This window comes from Tachysurus fulvidraco, chromosome 2 (assembly GCF_022655615.1).
Source record: "Tachysurus fulvidraco isolate hzauxx_2018 chromosome 2, HZAU_PFXX_2.0, whole genome shotgun sequence".
Taxonomy (NCBI): domain Eukaryota; kingdom Metazoa; phylum Chordata; class Actinopteri; order Siluriformes; family Bagridae; genus Tachysurus; species Tachysurus fulvidraco.
The window spans coordinates 18744302-18761941 of NC_062519.1; the positions used below are offsets into that span (position 1 = coordinate 18744302).

General features: G+C 49.1%; 1 protein-coding gene across 2 annotated transcripts; it reads right to left on the reverse strand.

The window, feature by feature from the left end:
- Positions 1–5267: 5267 nt before the first annotated feature.
- dstyk (dual serine/threonine and tyrosine protein kinase) lies at positions 5268–17200 on the reverse strand. Of its 2 annotated transcripts, XM_047806415.1 has the most exons (15): positions 16562–17200; positions 16153–16459; positions 13896–14302; positions 9836–10315; positions 9516–9711; positions 9159–9391; positions 8788–8871; positions 8504–8680; positions 8186–8315; positions 7923–8079; positions 7449–7581; positions 6932–7045; positions 6633–6747; positions 6372–6506; positions 5268–6009 (listed from the first exon to the last, which is right to left on the reverse strand). In XM_047806415.1, exons 2-15 carry the CDS (start codon positions 16331–16333, stop codon positions 5825–5827), a joined length of 2727 nt encoding a protein of 908 aa, XP_047662371.1. In that variant the 5' UTR covers positions 16334–16459; positions 16562–17200; the 3' UTR covers positions 5268–5824. The 2 variants fall into 2 exon arrangements, with proteins under 2 accessions (XP_047662371.1, XP_027011833.1); XM_027156032.2 differs by having other exon boundaries at positions 16153–17200.
- Positions 17201–17640: the final 440 nt, after the last annotated feature.

Genomic DNA, 17640 nt, shown 5'->3' on the forward strand with positions numbered 1-17640 from the left:
ACAGAAGCATCCAATTGCACCAAGTCTGGCTTGACAGACAGGAGCGCATGCCAAAGGCAGGTAAGGTAACGCCCCTTACCCGAGTGCATAATGCACCTGCACGCGCTGCCTTTCCTCAGTGTACATATTCGCTTCTCGTGCAGCAAGCAGGGCAAACTTGGTGGGTCTCTCCACTCGATGTTTCAGAGAACCGGGGTTACGACAGTAACCTAATGTTCTCTTTCATCATCTCGTGTTCGAGATCCACCTATGGGAGATATAGACAACTCCCCGGTTGCCCAATACACTCACAGCGAGGCCCTGTAAGCCAGAGGACGGCCAAAAAGGTGGTGCTCGGCACGTCACGTCACAAAGCAGCAGACATAACATACTGCGCGGGGAAAAAAGCTCAGCCAAAGGGAAACACAGCATGCGGCAACATGCATGTTAAAACCTCGCTGACGTCCAACAAGCAGGCAGCCTGCAGGAAAAAAACATGTAAATAAACACGTAAATGGACCAACCCGAGCGTATGGCGGGGAGAAGACCATATGCCTGAAAAACATGCACAGCCAGGCCGGGCGGACAGGGCTGACAAGAGTGCACGTGGCTACGAAGAGCCCACACTCAAGACCGCATGAGCCACGGTGGTACAAGTAAAAAAAGAGTTCGTCCTGTCTACGTACGCCCGTAGGGCACGCACAGGGCACAAAGCATTCAACCTCTGGTCCTCTGCAGAGGAAAAAGGAGGAGGGTGAAAAGCAGAGAGCTCAATCACACCACCAGTGAAGGCTGGAAAGCACTTAGGCACGAAGGCCGGGTTAGGCTTAAGCCAAACCCTATCCCCGCTAAGCGAGAATTTGGTGCACGAGGAATGAACAGAGAGCGCATGCAAATCACTGACACGTTTGGCGGAAGCCAAAGCCAGGAGCAGTGCCGTCTTGAAGGACAGCAACCTGAGGGAGATATCCCCCAGGGGCTCAAAAGGCTGTTGGGCCAACACCTCCAGCACCAAGGAGAGATCCCAATCCGGGACCACACTCCTGGTGACCGGCAGGGAGCGGCGCGCGCCCCTCATAAATCTACGGATAAGGGGGTGCTGCCCCACCGTAGTGTCGCCGAAACCGGCGTGACATGCAGCGATAGCTGCCAAATAGACCTTAATTGTCGAAAAAGACCTGCCACGATCGATAAGGCCCTGTAAAAAACCCAAAATATCAGTGACTGAGCACAGATACGAGACGAGCTGGTGCTCCTCGCACCACGCCTCAAACACACGCCATTTGCAATCATAGAGAGAGCGTGTGGAAGGGGCCCTGGCACTCTGAATCGTGGCGATAACACGGGGGGGAAGCCCCAGCGTGCTCAAATTCGCCCTCTCACGGGCCAGGCCCAGAGAGCCACCCTGCCCGGGTGAGGATGAAAAATCTCCCCGTTCGCCTGGGTCAGGAGATCCGTACGCAACGGGAGGGGCCACGGCTCCGCATACAGAAGAGGAATTATCTTCGCTAGCCAAGGTGCCATGGGCCACCAGAAGGTCTGCACCCCTGTTCAAAAGGCCCGGGACGTGAGTGCGTACTCCATACCAACAGCTTGTGAGCCAGAGCGTGAAGCCTGGAGGAGCGCATGCCGCCTTGACGGTTGATATACGCTACAGCTGTCGTATTGTCGCAGCGTACCAGCACATGATGGTGGCGGGGTGAGAAATGCATCAGAGCTTTCCACACAGTGAGGAGCTCCAAGTAATTTATATGGGCTGAGCGAAGTGAGATCGGCCACACACCGTTCACTGATCTGCCCTCTTGAGTGGCTCCCCACCCTGTCAAAGAGACATCTGTTGTGACCACTTTCCGCATCATGATCGCCCAGAGAGGGGTCCCATGTGCGTACAACTCCGCAGCTCTCCAGTGGCGCAGCGCAGCCATGCACACGCGCGTCACCGAGACAAAGCGGAAAAGATCGGGCAGAGATGAAGGGACAAAATCCACTTCATGAAAGCCCTCATTCTCAGAAGACCTAGAGGCAAGACATGGACAGCCGAAGCCATAAGACCCTGTAATCTGAGACATGTGCGATACTGTATCCGCGCCCCATCTCTGAACCGCGATAGACAGTTCATGAATGAAGAGACGCGCCCCCGCGCTAGGCGCACGTGCATCGCGACGGAATTCAGCTCCAGACCCAGGAATATGACTTCCTGAGCGGGAGTGAAATTGCTCTTTAACACATTGACTCTGAAACCGAGCGCAGCGATGTGTGAGAGCACACGGCAGTGTTCTGAATCACATTCTCTCTCGAATCGGCTATAAAAGCCAATAGTCTATGTAAGTCTGGATCCTGAGACCCGCTATTCTCAGCGGGACAAGCCCCGCCTCCACACACAGACAGAACGTCCACGGACTCAGCGCGAGCCCGAACAGAAGGACTGTGAATTCGTAACATACGCCTTGGTAGACGAAACAAAGGAATTTTGTGTGCGGAGGATAGATGCTTATGTGGAAAAAAGCATCGCTCAGATCGATCGAGCAAAACCAATCGTTCCGCTTTATCGAACGTATGGGAGAGCCGTGTGTTAACATTCTGAAGTTGTATTTCCGTAAATGTTTGTTCAACACTCTGAGATCCAGAATAGGACGGAGAGATCCGTCCTTCTTCGGGACCAGGAAATAACGAGAATAAAACCCCTGATCGCTTAGATGCGCGGGTACAACTCGAATCGCTCCCTTCTCGAGAAGAGATGAGATCTCGTCTTTCAGAATGTGGGCGGAGCACTGGTCCCTGTGGGACCAGACCACTCCGTTGAACCGCGGGGGTGATTGGACAAACTGAAGTCTGTAACCCCTCGTGACTGTGTGAATCACCCAATCGGGGGCCGAGACAGACAGCCAGGCTGTCACGTGACTCCCGAGCGTCCCTACACGGGAGGGCGGGACGCCGGGGGCCGGACCGTTCATTGATGGCGGGACGGCACCCTCCAGTGGCCAAACCAGAGAAGTTTTCATCATTTTTTTGTGAAAAACTGGGGCCGTAGCCTTTATTGAACATGTGAGAGGTGTGTGAAGGGGGGTGTTTGGTGACACTGCTTCTGCACTCGATCCCACGACCGTCCCTACTGGGACCGGGGAACGCACTCTGGGCGACACGGGGAACGGTGAAGCCTGTGCGGAACAAAGGATGACCCTCGCCAGCGAGGGGGGGCTGACCTCGCCGAAGGAGACCCTCCGTCTCTTGGACGGGTGAGCCTGGAGGGTAGAACGGGTGTCCGGAGGGCTGGCCGCCCATGCACGCGGACTGAAGACCCCCAGAGGCCGAACATCAGGTCGGCCGCTTATGTTTCGGAACAGAAGGAGCGGGGATAGGAGGCCTCCGAGCCGCGTCCGCGGCAAAAGACGTCTTACCCCAGGGCCTATCGGGGGGGAGGGGGCCCGCTCTGCTGAGCCTGTGGCTTCCCACAGGGTTTGTTGGACCTGCCAGCGTAGTGGGACTGGCGTCCCGCAGCAGGAGCGTTAGGCGGCCGCCCAGATGGCGTCAGGTGCGGCGCCGGCTTTCTAGGAAGACACAGTTTGAAGGCCTCATCCTCCTTCTTTTTATCAACGCAGCGCTGCTGCATCAGCGCAACGGCTGGGCCGAAAAGAGCTTGACCCGGCTCAACTGGCACCCCAGCGATGCGGCGCTTCTCACTATCGGGGAGACCAGATAGGTTGAGCCACAGCGCACGTTCTCTGACCACCGACAAAGCCATAGAGCGCCCACTAGCCTGGACAGCCTGACGGGCGTTGCGGAGGACGAGGTCATTGACCGTGACGATCTCCTTCCAGAGATCGGGGGATGGCGACCCACTCTCCAGCTGCTGGCCCAAATCAAGCAGGAGTTCAGCCTGATACGCGGACAACAGCGAGGAGACATTGAGAGCTCGAATGGAAAGAGCTGAGGCTTTATAAGACGCCTGATGGATTGATGCGGAGAAACGATCCATCTTGCCCGGGAGGACGGGCTTGGGTGGGGCGAGCAGCCCACCCAGGGATGGGTTAAGGTGTCTGGCGATGGAAGGCTCGATCACGGGGGGGTCGCCCATGCCCAGACCCGCCATATCCTTCACCTCAAGCCCCGCGAGACCGTGTTTTAGATCAAGCGGATCTCCCCAGCAATACCTCATGTGTTTTGCACATGCAGGGAGGACGGGCAGGAGCTGCTTCCTCGGGCCGGCAGGAGGCCCTAGAAGCTTACCGTCATACACATCCCTCTCCTAATCCGAAGCGTTCAGGAGAGCCGGCCATTCGATGTCGAGGCGCGCAGCGGCGCGTTCGCAAAGCTCCAGCAGCACCGATTGAGGTGGAGCGGGGGGAGCCTGAGGGGCCGCGGAAGACAGGATGGCTACCTCGTTATCCGAGCCCTCGAGAAGGCCCGCCTCGACCTCATCCCCGGAACCTGCCGGTCCTTCGGGGAAGCGGTCGTCGGCCCGTAGTAAATCCTCAAACGGGGAAGGACACATGTCGGCCCAGTCAGAGGAAGCCGCGCCGCGGGAGGCCCCCGGGAGCACGGCGGCGTCGCCTTTTTCCCCCTCCAAGTCGGACAGCTCGCAGTCGACACACTGGGAAGTGGCCGTCTTGAGCCTGCGACGCAGGAGCTTTTTTGGGAGCGCCAGGCAATGGCTACAGTTCTCCGGCAGATCAATAGCCTCTTGCGCATGCTTGAGACCCGTGCAGACAACGCAGAAGGGATGGAAATCGCACCGCATGCGGCCGGGCAGGCTCGCGATAGGTCATCCACCGGAGTAGCCGGAGCCGCTTTGGAGAGCGCCATAAGGAGGAAAAAAGGCAAAAAAGCAGGCGGGCAGCCTACGGAAAAAAAAAGGGGGGGGGGTGCGAGCGTGGGCGGTTCGCGAAGCTAACCTGGCTGAGGACGAACACGTCCAGCGGAGGCTGATCAAGCGATATGTCCTCCTGAAGACAGAAAGTGCAGTCCAAAAAACCAGGGAGCTGTGAGGTAGGATCAGAAGTCGCGAGAAGCGAAAGTAAACTGAGGAAAGGCAGCGCGTGCAGGTGCATTATGCACTCGGGTAAGGGGCGTTACCTTACCTGCCTTTGGCACGCGCTCCTGTCTGTCAAGCCAGACTTGGTGCAATTGGATGCTTCTGTAGAGGTCAGGAATGGATGCCCTTCCCATAGGTGGATCTCGAACACGAGATGATGAAAGAGAACTGTAGTCCTGCTGGGAGTCACAGTTCAGCTCTGTGGCTGTTCCTCAGACTGCGCACACACACACACACGTGCACACACACAGTGAGAGAGCTTGACAAAACCTTTTTTATTAAAAAAGTCGTGTTCAGATAGCAAGTTTAAACACCAGCTAAAATTAAAGTCTTTTTTCCTTGTTCTATAATAATATGGCAATATGATCACACAACTCTTAAAAATTCTAGTTACAATCCTACAACAAAGCAGAATTAGCATGCATGATGAAAAGAACATTGTGTAATATGACTTTATATAAATATACATTAAACACAAAGAAAAACATTTTAAGACTGTGTTGCTCAGATCGTCTGATCATAAATAGTGTGTTGGCTTCCTAACAGAAGACAGTTTTGTGTGGTTGTGTGTACACACACTCAACTCAAGACCTCCCAAAAATACAAAAACAATTTATATACCACTTCTGTCTTTTTACATCAACGTCAGTTGAATGTGTTTCTCCCGGGAATGTGTCACACTGTGTGTGTGTGTGTGTGTGTGTGTGTGTGTGTGTGTGTGTGTGTGTGTGTGTGTGTGTGTGTGTGTGTGTGTGTGTGTGTGTGCGCGCGTTTTATTTTAACTGTATGCATGTGTATTTTAAGGTGTGTGTTTTAGGTGGAGTCTTCCAGGCTGGCGTGTCCCTGGTCAGCACCGTCACACAGACGTCCCATGATGCTTTGCAGACTCGGCTGTACGATTCCCAGCAGCGGTCTCTGAGACGGGTCTCCATTCCAACATGCCTCCATCAGCTGCCAACACTCTTCATCAAATCTAGACAAACGCTCTGGACGAGAACCTGAAACATCATCATCATCATCATCTGAAGAGAACACAATTTATCCCACAACATTCACACCATCTTCCATCATATATCAGGTCTACTGACCTCCTAGTTAACACACAGTAGAACTCTGATTTTATGAACCCTTAAGATATTTTTATATTTCTGAATAAATGTGACCCAAAACATCATCAGATTTTCACACAGGTTTTTGACACAAAAGCAGACAAAGTGAACACAATCAAACAGATCAGACAAATATTTTATACCTGGTCATTTTTTTATTTAGGAAAATGTTCCTGTGTGTGTGTGTGTGTGTGTGTGTGTGTGTGTGTGTGTGTGTGTGTGTGTGTGTGAGAGAGAGAGAGAGAGAAGACCTTTCTTGACGTTGGTCCACAGTTGGTCTTTACTGGAACATTTCTCAAAAGCTTCAGGTAGTTTCACAGATCCGCTGCACAAATACCAGAACAAGATCCCAAAAGCGTAGACGTCCACCGAGTGATCATACTTTCCTACACACACAATTTTAGGGAACATACAGCTGGTGTTGTTTAAATGTTCAAGTGTGTGTGTGTGTGTGTGTGTGTGTGTGTGTGTGTGTGTGTGTGTGTGTGTGTGTGTGTGTGTGTGTATAAAACCTGTGAACAGTTCTGGTGCCATGTGTATTGGTGTTCCTACGATGCTGCCTGACATCATGGCTTCAGGTTTGCAGAACCCGAGGTCTGTGATTTTGGCTCTGTTCTGTTTGTCCAGCTACACACACACACACACACACACACACACACACACACACACACACACACATACAAACACAGAGCAAGGAGCAGATTACACACACACACTTTCAGACATTAAACATTACACTCGTGTGTATGTGTATGTGTGTGTCCGTGAGTGTGTGTGTGTGTGTGTGTGTGTGTATATGTATGTATCTCACCAGCACATTTTTCAGTTTAATGTCTCGGTGTACGAGCCCCTGACTGTGCAGGAAGCGAATCCCCTCAACCACATCCAGTGCAATCTGCAGACGCTCCTTCAGAGAAAGTCCAGCCTGCAAGCGCACACAGACACACACACATATGCACACACACACACACACATATGCACACACACACACACACATATGCACACACACACACACACACAGACACACGCACGCACGCACAGACGCACACAAACACACACATTAAACATAATATACATGAAGCTTTAACTTAATAACAGGTCATTTTACTCTTTAAAGCTGGAGTAAAACATTTCAGCGTTTCACATTTCACTCTCAACATTTTCAGGATTTAGTTGTTTTTGTAACAATCTGAGAAACAAGGTACAATAACAAGGAACTGCTTCTGTTTCTGAAACTGTCCTTCACTACAGACCTTTATCCAGAACATGTTACACTATATTTACTAAAATGTGTAACAGTAACATGGTCTGTGTGTGTGTGTGTGTACCTTGAGGCCTGTGTACAGGTCTCTGTGAAGTCTCTCCATTATGAGCAGCACTGCGATGCTCGAACCTCCACCATACGTGTGATCAATCACAGACCCATGAAGATCCACCATCCGCTCGTGCTTAGGTAAAGACCTGAGAGAATAAATATTTTACTGTCATCACTGCTTCTGTTGTGTGTGTGTGTGTGTGCATATGCGTGTATGTGTGCATATGCGTGTGCGTGCGCATATTTGTGTGTGTGTGTGTATGCGCGCGTTTGTGTGTGTGTGCATATGTGTGTGTGCGCATGTGTGCATGTGTGTGTATGTGTGTGCATGTGTGTATGTGTGTGCAAGTGTGTGTGTGTGTATGTATGTGTGAGTGTGTTTGTATGCGTGTGTGTGCATATGTGTGTGTGTGTGTGTGTGTGTGCGCATATATATATGTGTGTGTGTGTGTATGTATGTGTGTGTATGTATGTGTGTGTGTAATACCTTGTGTAGTGGAACTCAAGTGCTAGGTCATTCCAGTGTTTGTCATCAGGAGGTACCACTGACTTCAGGGCACAGGGGTTATTGCCCCCCCAGTTGTCACACAAATACACCACTCCATACTGCCCCCTGCCCAACTCGCGCCCCAGCTTCGGCTTCCCTACACACACACACACACACACACACTTGTAGAACAGGCTGTATCAAGGCTGGACAAAACCATCACTTCTGTGTGTGTGTGTGTGCATGTGTGTGTGTTTTCTCACCGTACAGTAGTGTATCAATGAGTGAGCGGCTCTCCAGCGAGAGGCGTGCGAGACGGGGGGCATGTTCTTTCCTGACACGCACCCACAGATCCTCGGTCCGACCCAGACGGTCTGTATGACCCTCCTCTAACTTTACACACACACACACACACACACACACACACACACACACACACACACACACACACACACACAATCATTTGAACTTTTGTTAGCATCTTGTTTTCTTGAATAATTTCAATTCCAAACTTCGAAAATGCAGGACCTCCTGGGTCTTATACTGCAAGATAAGAGTAACTGTGTGTGTGTGTGTGTGACCTGTCTAAGCGAGGCAGCGAAGGCATCGTGAGAGCTGTTGAGCCGGGTGCGGAACTGGGAGCAAATGCTTTTGGCCAGTTTGGCGGCACTCAGACTCTCGATGGCGTCTTGAGCCACTTTCCTCTTCCACTCCGCTGTGATGGAGGGAGGGTTCACCCACGACAACCTCTGGATTATCTACACCGGGGCCAGAGACACAGACAAACAGACAGACAGACAGACAGGTGGTAAGACAAAAAAGACAGACAGAGGGACAAAAAGACAGGTGGTGAAACACACTGTACCCGTTTGATCTGCTCCCAGAAGAGACGTGTAACAGATGACCCAGAGTGAAACGTCACCTCCACGTGATAGGCAGCATTCAGAATCTAACACACCACACACACACACACACACACACACACACAGGTGTTTGTTATTGGGTTATTTTTTTATGAATGTGTGGCTTACTCAAACTGAATACACTTCATCAATCACCAGATGATCACCTCAAGATAATCACGTCTGTCTGTCAGTGTCACCTCTCTATAAAACAATTATTTCAGCTACTGATAAAACAAACAAAACCATCTCCTGTCTTCCCACTCCCCGGTCTCCCCACTACCCCATCTCCCCACATTTATTTCCACCTCATTACTGACACACTCATTGGTACCTGTTTGAGGTGGTTGGAGGTGATATTATGGGAGTCCATGTTGGATTTCTCCAGGCTGTTCAGGCAGCGTTCCAGCGTTCCTACAAAACTCTCACGCAAGTAATCCACAGAGCTGGTGAGTTTATTAGCAACAGCCTGATTCAGACGCACAACAATCAGCTCCTGGATCTGATGAATACATGACTTTATGTCCTTACTGCTCACTGCGTCTCCGTTAGAGCTCACAATGATATCTGTGAGAGAGAGAGGGAGAGAGAGAGAGAGAGAGGGAGAGAGAGGATATCATGTGGGGAAAATGATCTCAGTCATCAATAATCTTCTGACAACCAAGACCCCCTTCCAAACCCCACCCTTTACCTGTAAACTCGAGGTTGGCCGCATCCTCCAGAAGCTGCTCCTTCATGGTGCTCAGTGTGTCCACAATCATCTCCTTCATCTCCTCCTGTTTGCGGTTGGCGATGGCCATGAGGGAGGTGAAGAGCTCTGCCTCCTTCTCCCGCGTGTACTCCAGCCTCCGGGGCGTTATCTGAAGATCCCTCTGCATGTCAAATGCCTGACGGAACATTAACAAACAAACTATAAAATAAACCAGCATTAACATCAGTACAAGTGTTGAGCAGACGGAGATTATTCCACATTGGTCAGGGTTCTGCTGTAGGGTCTGTTCTCGTTCCAACCTGGTTGATGAAGAGGTTGAGGCAGCTGCAGTGAAGCTCGTTTAGACGGTTTGCCGCCTCCACCAGCTGACTGGTGAACATCTGCCTGGAGAAGTGGATGAGGAGTCGATGGAAGCGGTCCAAACTCTCTCCGAGTACGCTGTGAGGTTTCCCAGAGAAGCCATGCTGCGTTTGGGACGGAGCGCCGCAGGAACAGTTTCCCGGTCCTTCTGGTAGGAGGCCCAGGGTTAAGAGCTGCTTCTGGAGTGCGCCCGATTGCACCTGAGAGGCAGCAATGCCAGAAACACCCGGGACCCGGATGAAGCAGATGGGAAACGGAAGCAGGTCTCGGACTTTCAGGAGTTCAGCTGCCTGCTCCGGGGTAACGGAGTCCTGACTCAGAGCGTAGAGAATTATGGGAATTGTGTTATGCATGCAGTCCTCAAGGGCCTCTTTAAAGGGCTGCACGCCTTCACACGGCACCACCATGATCCTCGTCTCCTGAGACACAGACAGACAGACAGTTAGTTCAATACATCAGCTTACACATTCACAGCAGCTGAACTTATAAAGTCAGGACTACTGTTTGTGTCCCAGAAACATCTATTTCTCCACACGTGTGTTGTGTGTCCTGTGTTGTAAGGGTCAGTGAGATGTTTGTGAAGGTGCTCAGTGTGAATCAGGACCAGTTACACCTCGTCTACACGAGCTGCATGTTCAACATCTCTGACATCATACAGATGTAAACGCCTTTGCTCCAGATGTTAAAGTGAAACAACAGCATGAGAGCTGAAGACAACACAGCGAGAGATCAGACAACGCAGCGAGAGATCAGACAACGCAGCGAGAGATCAGACAACGCAGCGAGAGATCAGACAACGCAGCGAGAGATCAGACACAGCACCTTCCTCATTTCTAAATAAAAATACACATCGATACCAAGAAAAATACTGATATCAGTACAACAAACCTGCTACTGTGTTTATAGGAAATTATTAATGATCTGATTCAATGATCTCACCAACAGTACCTGAGGACAGACACAGACACAGACACACACACACACTTGACAGATGCCCTAGTCCAACACTTTAACCACTAAGGTACCATAATATACACCAACATGTACCCAGTGTTCAGTATCACATGACCAGCGCTCTGTTCAGTCTTACTCCATCACACATCACTGTCCTGAACACATCAGTGTCACTACACACAAAAGCAATAAAAAAAGAGACACAGTATTTACTTGTGTGTGTGTGTGTTCACGCATATAAACGTTAACCTGAGCCTGTAATTGTGCTAGCAGTTATCTGAGGGCAGCATGGGAATGTGGGCTTAGAGCTGTTTGAGAAATACAAACATGCAGCATGGCAAAGTTCTCATGAGATCTCAAGAGCAGAGATCACAGCATGGGGTTAAAGATTCTACTGCAACATTAATCACACAACACACTGAGAGAGAGAGAGAGAGAGAGAGAGAGAGAGAGAGAGAGAGAGAGAGAGAGAGAGAGAGAGAGAGAGAGAGAGAGAGAGAGAGATGGGGGGTGTCAGTCAGTGCCATCTCCACCAAATCCAGCTCCACACGAGGACATGTCTGAAAACACACACACACACACACACACACACACACACACACACACACACACACACACTCTCTCTCTTTCACAGTGAGAGTGGAAGTGAGTGTGTGTGAGGCAGCGAGGGTGTGTGTGTACATGTGTGTGAGAGTGTGTGTGCGCGTATGTGTGAGAGCGAGAGTGTGTGTCCACATGTGTGCTTGTGTGTGAGAGAGAGAGAGAGAGCGAGTGTGTGTGTGTGTGTGTGTGAGAGCGTGTGTGTGTGTGTGTGTGAGTGTGTGTGTGTGTGTGAGAGTGTGTGAGTGTGTGAGAGTGTGTGTCCCTTCATGCCTCTGTCCCCTGTCTTTGTGTGTTCAGCTTTAGGAGCCACAGAAGTTCATTAACACTTCAGTGCTGCTTTATTTCTCCTCCTGGTGTGAATGTAACTGTGTAGTGACAAATCCTGAGGAACAAGAACATACAATACTACACTGCCAAGAAACACACACACACACAGGTTAATTAAACTGTAGTCAGATTTTGGAGAATCTACAGACACAAAACCAGGTTCAGCTCCAACTGTTAAACTACCAGAAATAATAAGAGCTGAATAAACTACATCACATAAACTAGTCCAAATAAACACCACCACCACACACCACAACAACCCACACCACAGCACCACACCACAACCACCACACCACACCACTACACCAACACCACAACACCACACCACAAACTGAATCACCTTAACACAAAATAAACTACTAAACCCACAACTCAGCACCTTATAGACCAAATCACCTACATAACTACTGAACAAATCATAGTACACTAAACTACACAAAACTACACAAACACATTAACACACTAAAATAAAGTCTGTAAATGAACAGAGGGAGGTTTAAATGAACAGTCAGATTTACGTCATCACTGTTTTTCATCAACGTCCTGAGGTCAAGAACTCAGTAATATTTATGAGAGACAAATAGCCTGAGGTTAAAATGCCTTCATCACACACATCATCATCATCAGTGTGACAGGAAGGGTCAGTACAGGAGTCATGTGAAACCCACCAGAGTGGAGGGGGCAAAGGGGGGGAGAGAAAGAGAGAGAGAGAGAGCGAGAGAGAGCGAGAGAGACACAGAGAGAGAGAGTGAGAGAGAGAGTGAGACACAGAGAGAGAGAGAGTGAGAGAGAGAGTGAGACACAGAGAGAGAGAGAGTGAGAGAGTGAGACACAGAGAGAGAGAGTGAGAGAGAGAGTGAGACACAGAGAGAGAGAGTGAGTGAGAGAGAGAGAGAGAGAGAGAGAGGGAGAGAGTGAATGAGAGAGAGACACAGAGAGAGGGGGGGGGACAGAGAGAGGGAGAGAGCGAGAGAGAGGGGGAGGGACAGAGAGAGAGAGAGAGCGAGAAAGAGAGAGAGAGCGAGAAAGAGAGAGAGAGAGAGAGAGAGAGGGAGGGCAAGAGAGAGAGAGAGAGAGGTACTACTCTGTACTTCAGTGAGATGAGTTTCCCCCTGTAGCTTCTCTCTCTTTTCTGTCCTCTAGTTAAGAAGATAACATGTAGACTGACATTCTAGTGCTGACGCTGGAGACTCCTTACACACATTGGTCACCAATCACAGGGATGTGGTACCTCAGTGGTTAAAGTGATGGGCTACTGATGGGAAGGTTGTGAGTTTGAATCCTAGCTCCACTGAGCTGCTGCTGGGCCACTGAGCAGGGCCCTTAACCTTCCAATGCGGAGTTGTATAAACACACTCTGGGTGAGAACTTCTGTCAAATGCCATGGTGTAAATCACAGAAAACATCAACAATAAAGACCCCTGAACCAGCTGTTGCTATAGAAACAATAACGCATTAGAGCGATCACATTATTATAAGGCTGTAAGCTCTACTGATGTACAGCTGCTCTACTGTCAGAGATGATGTTAGAGAGAATTCATCACCAGCTGAACACCAATCAGCACTCAGCAGCCCTGTGGTGTTCAGTAAAATAATAAACCAGCCTGCAGGGGGCAGTGTTAGGTTAAATGGGTCAGGGTTGTTAAGTGACTGATCACATGTAACTGAAGCTCTGCCCATGATGACCTGGTGATGCTCATCTCTTAGTATACAGACCAGATTCTGTGTGTGTGTGTTTCTCTGTGTGTGTTTCTGTTTTGTTTTTAAATGGACCCCTTTTTTCATTGTTGATGATCAATATATTGCAATTATTTTCACTACAGTGTGTAACCTGAATTTGGTTCTTTACAGCGTACCAAGAAAAAGAACAGAGTTGTGTGGGCGGAGCTACAAACAGTCGAGGCCACTGATTGGTCAAAGCAGATATTTCACGGCTCCTGAGTGGTGTAACAGAGAAGTGTTTACTCACTTATACAACTGAGCAGAAGGTCAGGGCCTTACTGAAGGGCCCAGCAGTGGTAACAGAATGTTGGAGGTGTTAGGACATATGTTAACATTCTCTTCCCTCATTCTTTCTTCTGCACAAGGCTTTCCCATGATTCCCTGCTCACAAACCTGTAGCAGCGAGTGATGCAGCGTGATCTCGAGCTCGGCCAATCGGTGCGCCGGATCCTCACACTCGTCCTGGAACTCCAGGTCCTGCAGGGGAACGGTGTCCCAGCGGCTACAGTTAGCTGCCAACTGGTGCACCAGCTCGTACTGCCCTGGGAGAGCCAGGCTGAGTCGTGTCTGACGCCCATGAGTGAAACACAACTTCCTCCTTTTACAGGCCCTCCCCCCCGGTCCACAGGTCCCACCCAGTTCTGAGCCAAGGGGGAGGAGCTTCTCTCCCAGAAGGCAGTTGAGGAGCTGGTAGCGGGCGGGGCAGTCTTGTCCGAGGACCAAGATGCAGGGGGCGCTACCCACCACGCCGTGGAGAAACTCCTCATCAGGATGGGGGATGGAAACACAGCCCAGTTGACCTGAGGGGTGGGGCAAATATTTATTACATCACAGATCAAATTTAACTACACCACACCCTCCTCACTGGACTGAGATTAAAGACAGCACTTGTACCTGTGAGCTGAGTTAAAGACCTCTAGGTGTCGCTGATGTACAAACGCCAGTCTAATAAAAGTCACATGTGATGTGTGTTTAATCATGATGTGCATCATTTAATCTTTCTCTCTCTCTCTCTCTCTCTCTCTCTCTCTCACACACACACACACACACACACACACACACACACACACACTCCACTCAGACCAAAGATACACATGAAAGTGGACAAATAGATAACCATGTCTTTTGTGTGCGTGAGAGTGTGTGTGCACCCTCAGGCCATCATCTTATGACCCAAACACACAGACAGACAGACAGACAGACACACACACACACAAACACGGTATTCATGGTGGTTATTAACACAGTTTTAATCTTTGCTAAGTCACTGTGAGGTTATACAAAAATGCAGCATTGAGCTGCTTTACATACACACACACACACACACACACACACACACACACACACACACACACACACACACACACACACACAAAGAGAGAGTCTACCACCCAAGCTGTGTGTGTGTGTTAATCCTGCTCCACTGCAGTCTGAGGAAAGGGATCATAAAAAACCACACACACACACACACACACACTTTAAATAGCTTTCGGTTTTAGATGAGTGCCATAACAAAAGAGAACATTGTGAACATTAAAATATTTAAACATTCTATACAGAGCTGACAACACACACACACACACCTCTTCATATGCACACAACTCTACACTTGCAAGTGTGCACTCACTCATTCCTCTGTGTGTGTGTGAGATCAGGGTTGTTGTGGTACAAACTCGGGGCTGTGTTTATTCTCTCAGAGGAAGCTGGACATGGGTGAGAGCTGATTAAAACCGTCTCAGTCTCAGTGAGAGAACAATCAGACGCTTGTTGTGTAATTCTCCTTTTAGAACTCAATTCCTCTGGAGAAGTGTGATAGAAGCTCCTCCCAGGAATTTGAATTATTTCTGTCATTACAGTGGAATACACACAAACAGGTGAGAACAAGGATCATGAGAAGGATTTCATGGTTACAGTGCGGTAAAGTGAACTCCCTACATGAAAAAGGAGCTGAAATAAAACCAGTTTGTTGACACAGTTCATTGTCTGATCTCTGTCTGTGTCTGAGTGGTGTTTAATGTAAGTCTGAGTGGTGTTTGATCCATCTGCCTTTCTCAGCAGTAACAGGAGCAAGGCGGTGAATAAGGCGCTTAGTGAACAGAACAAGGTTTTATTGAGTGGTGAGTGAAAGCAGCTCGACTCAATGAATAAACCAGAATAATCTTCTGCTGTAACTGGGCTTTAACCCAACACACACTCAGACTTTGGTTATATTTACACTCAGTCACAACCACAATAATAATAATAATATGAATATTAATAATAAAGATGATTGTGTTCATGCTGAATTAAATTGTCCAGCATTGTTTTACTGTAAACACACTCATGTTCAGTGTCTATACACAGAGGTGCAGAGCCACCAGTTTATCTTCACTGCATAAACCATCCTGTCACCTCAAATCACTGCATTTCTCTCAGTAAACACACAAAAACAGACCCGTAAAAGGGTCAGAAATGAGTGGAACGTTTAAAACACAGAAAATCAGACATCTTGAAGAAAAAAAAAAGTCTGATTTACTGTAATACTGAAAGTCAACAAATCTGCTGCTCACAACACACCTGGTCAAAGTGCTGCCCCACTCTGAGAACTACCCCTGTGTGACTGAGCACTAACCGTACAGATACCCCAGAAGGCAGAACTCATGTGTCTCACCCTGCTCGAGGTCTCCAGATGTGCACACGTTACTGTAGTTCTGTCTCATCTCCCTGAAGAAGCTGTTCGTCTCCTTTAGGTTCTTCTTCAGCAGCGCTGAGCTTTTGTTGTAGCTGCTGAAGGTGCGAGTGAGCTCTCGGTGTAAAGGACTCATCTTCTGCACATTTCCTCCCTCCATCATCTCACAGACACACACACACACACACACACAGATGATGAAGGTGGTGAAGATGTCCTCCTCTTCCTCCAAACCTCGGCTGTGGACTGACAGACCTGAGAACCTTCAGCTCTTCTCCTCACATCTGCACTGAGGAGAAAAACCGCCCGATTGTCTTTGTGTTGCTTTTTCGTTACGTATGAAATAAAAGTCTTATTTCATCTTCAGCTCCATCGCAGCGTTTCCACTCACTTTACATTCACTGGACTCCCCGAGCTGTTTAGTGGCCTGTAGATCAACAAGAACTCCTACATTAGTGTCCTAACACAAGTGTGAGCCTCCTCAGATCTGCCCCAGATTCAGCTCAGATAACTAACCACATCACTTCTTTACCAGTGCGACTTACACCAACATACCGCTATATACAAACACAGATACACCAATAAACACTAATATAAACACTGCTAACTCGCGTCTGCTGCTAACTTTACTTAGCCGGATGCTAGCTGACGTGCCACAGACAACACGTTAGTAGCCTGTAGGCTAACCGGGACACCAGCGACCCATCAGTCAGACATTAATGTACAGATATCAGTCTGTATTCCCGAAGCCAAGCCGGGACTTTTAACCCTTAATAAACGACCTGCTCCACGTTACACCGCTCGGGTTCCTCACTGCGCTGTGGGCGAATAAACACCACACTTCCGGAGCTGCACGTTCACACACTTTGTCTCGTCGCAGCAGCTGCAGTTTGTTTATCCCGAGGTTTATTCCGTATTAAAGTCTGCTGAAGCGATCAGCGCACTGTGTTACACTGTGTGTGTGCAGCCGGAGACCCGCGCCGCCACAATAAGGGTGTTTATGAAGGTTCGCCCTGCTGCGGTGCATTCTGGGATATGTAGTCACAACAAGCGTCCCGCCCTGTACACGACTAAACGTGGCGTTTTTCTCACTTAGCTCCCTTTTAGACACTCTGTCTTTGTGTTCATGTTCTGAAGTGAAAATGTGATCAATTAACATATCAATTAAGTTTTAAATATGTGCAATATTTTGTGATTCCAATCCCACTGGCTGAAGATTCCATGTTTGCACAAACTGACTTTCTTTAGTTACTCAACAGCGCAGGATGTGGCTACACTTTTAGTGTTGTGTCATCACCTGGCGGTGATGTGCTGCAACTACACACACATACGTATACACACACACACACACACACACACACACAAACACACACAAACACACAAATACATACACATACACACACACACACACTCACATATAAATACACACATTCTCTCTCACACACATATACACACACATACATTCTCACA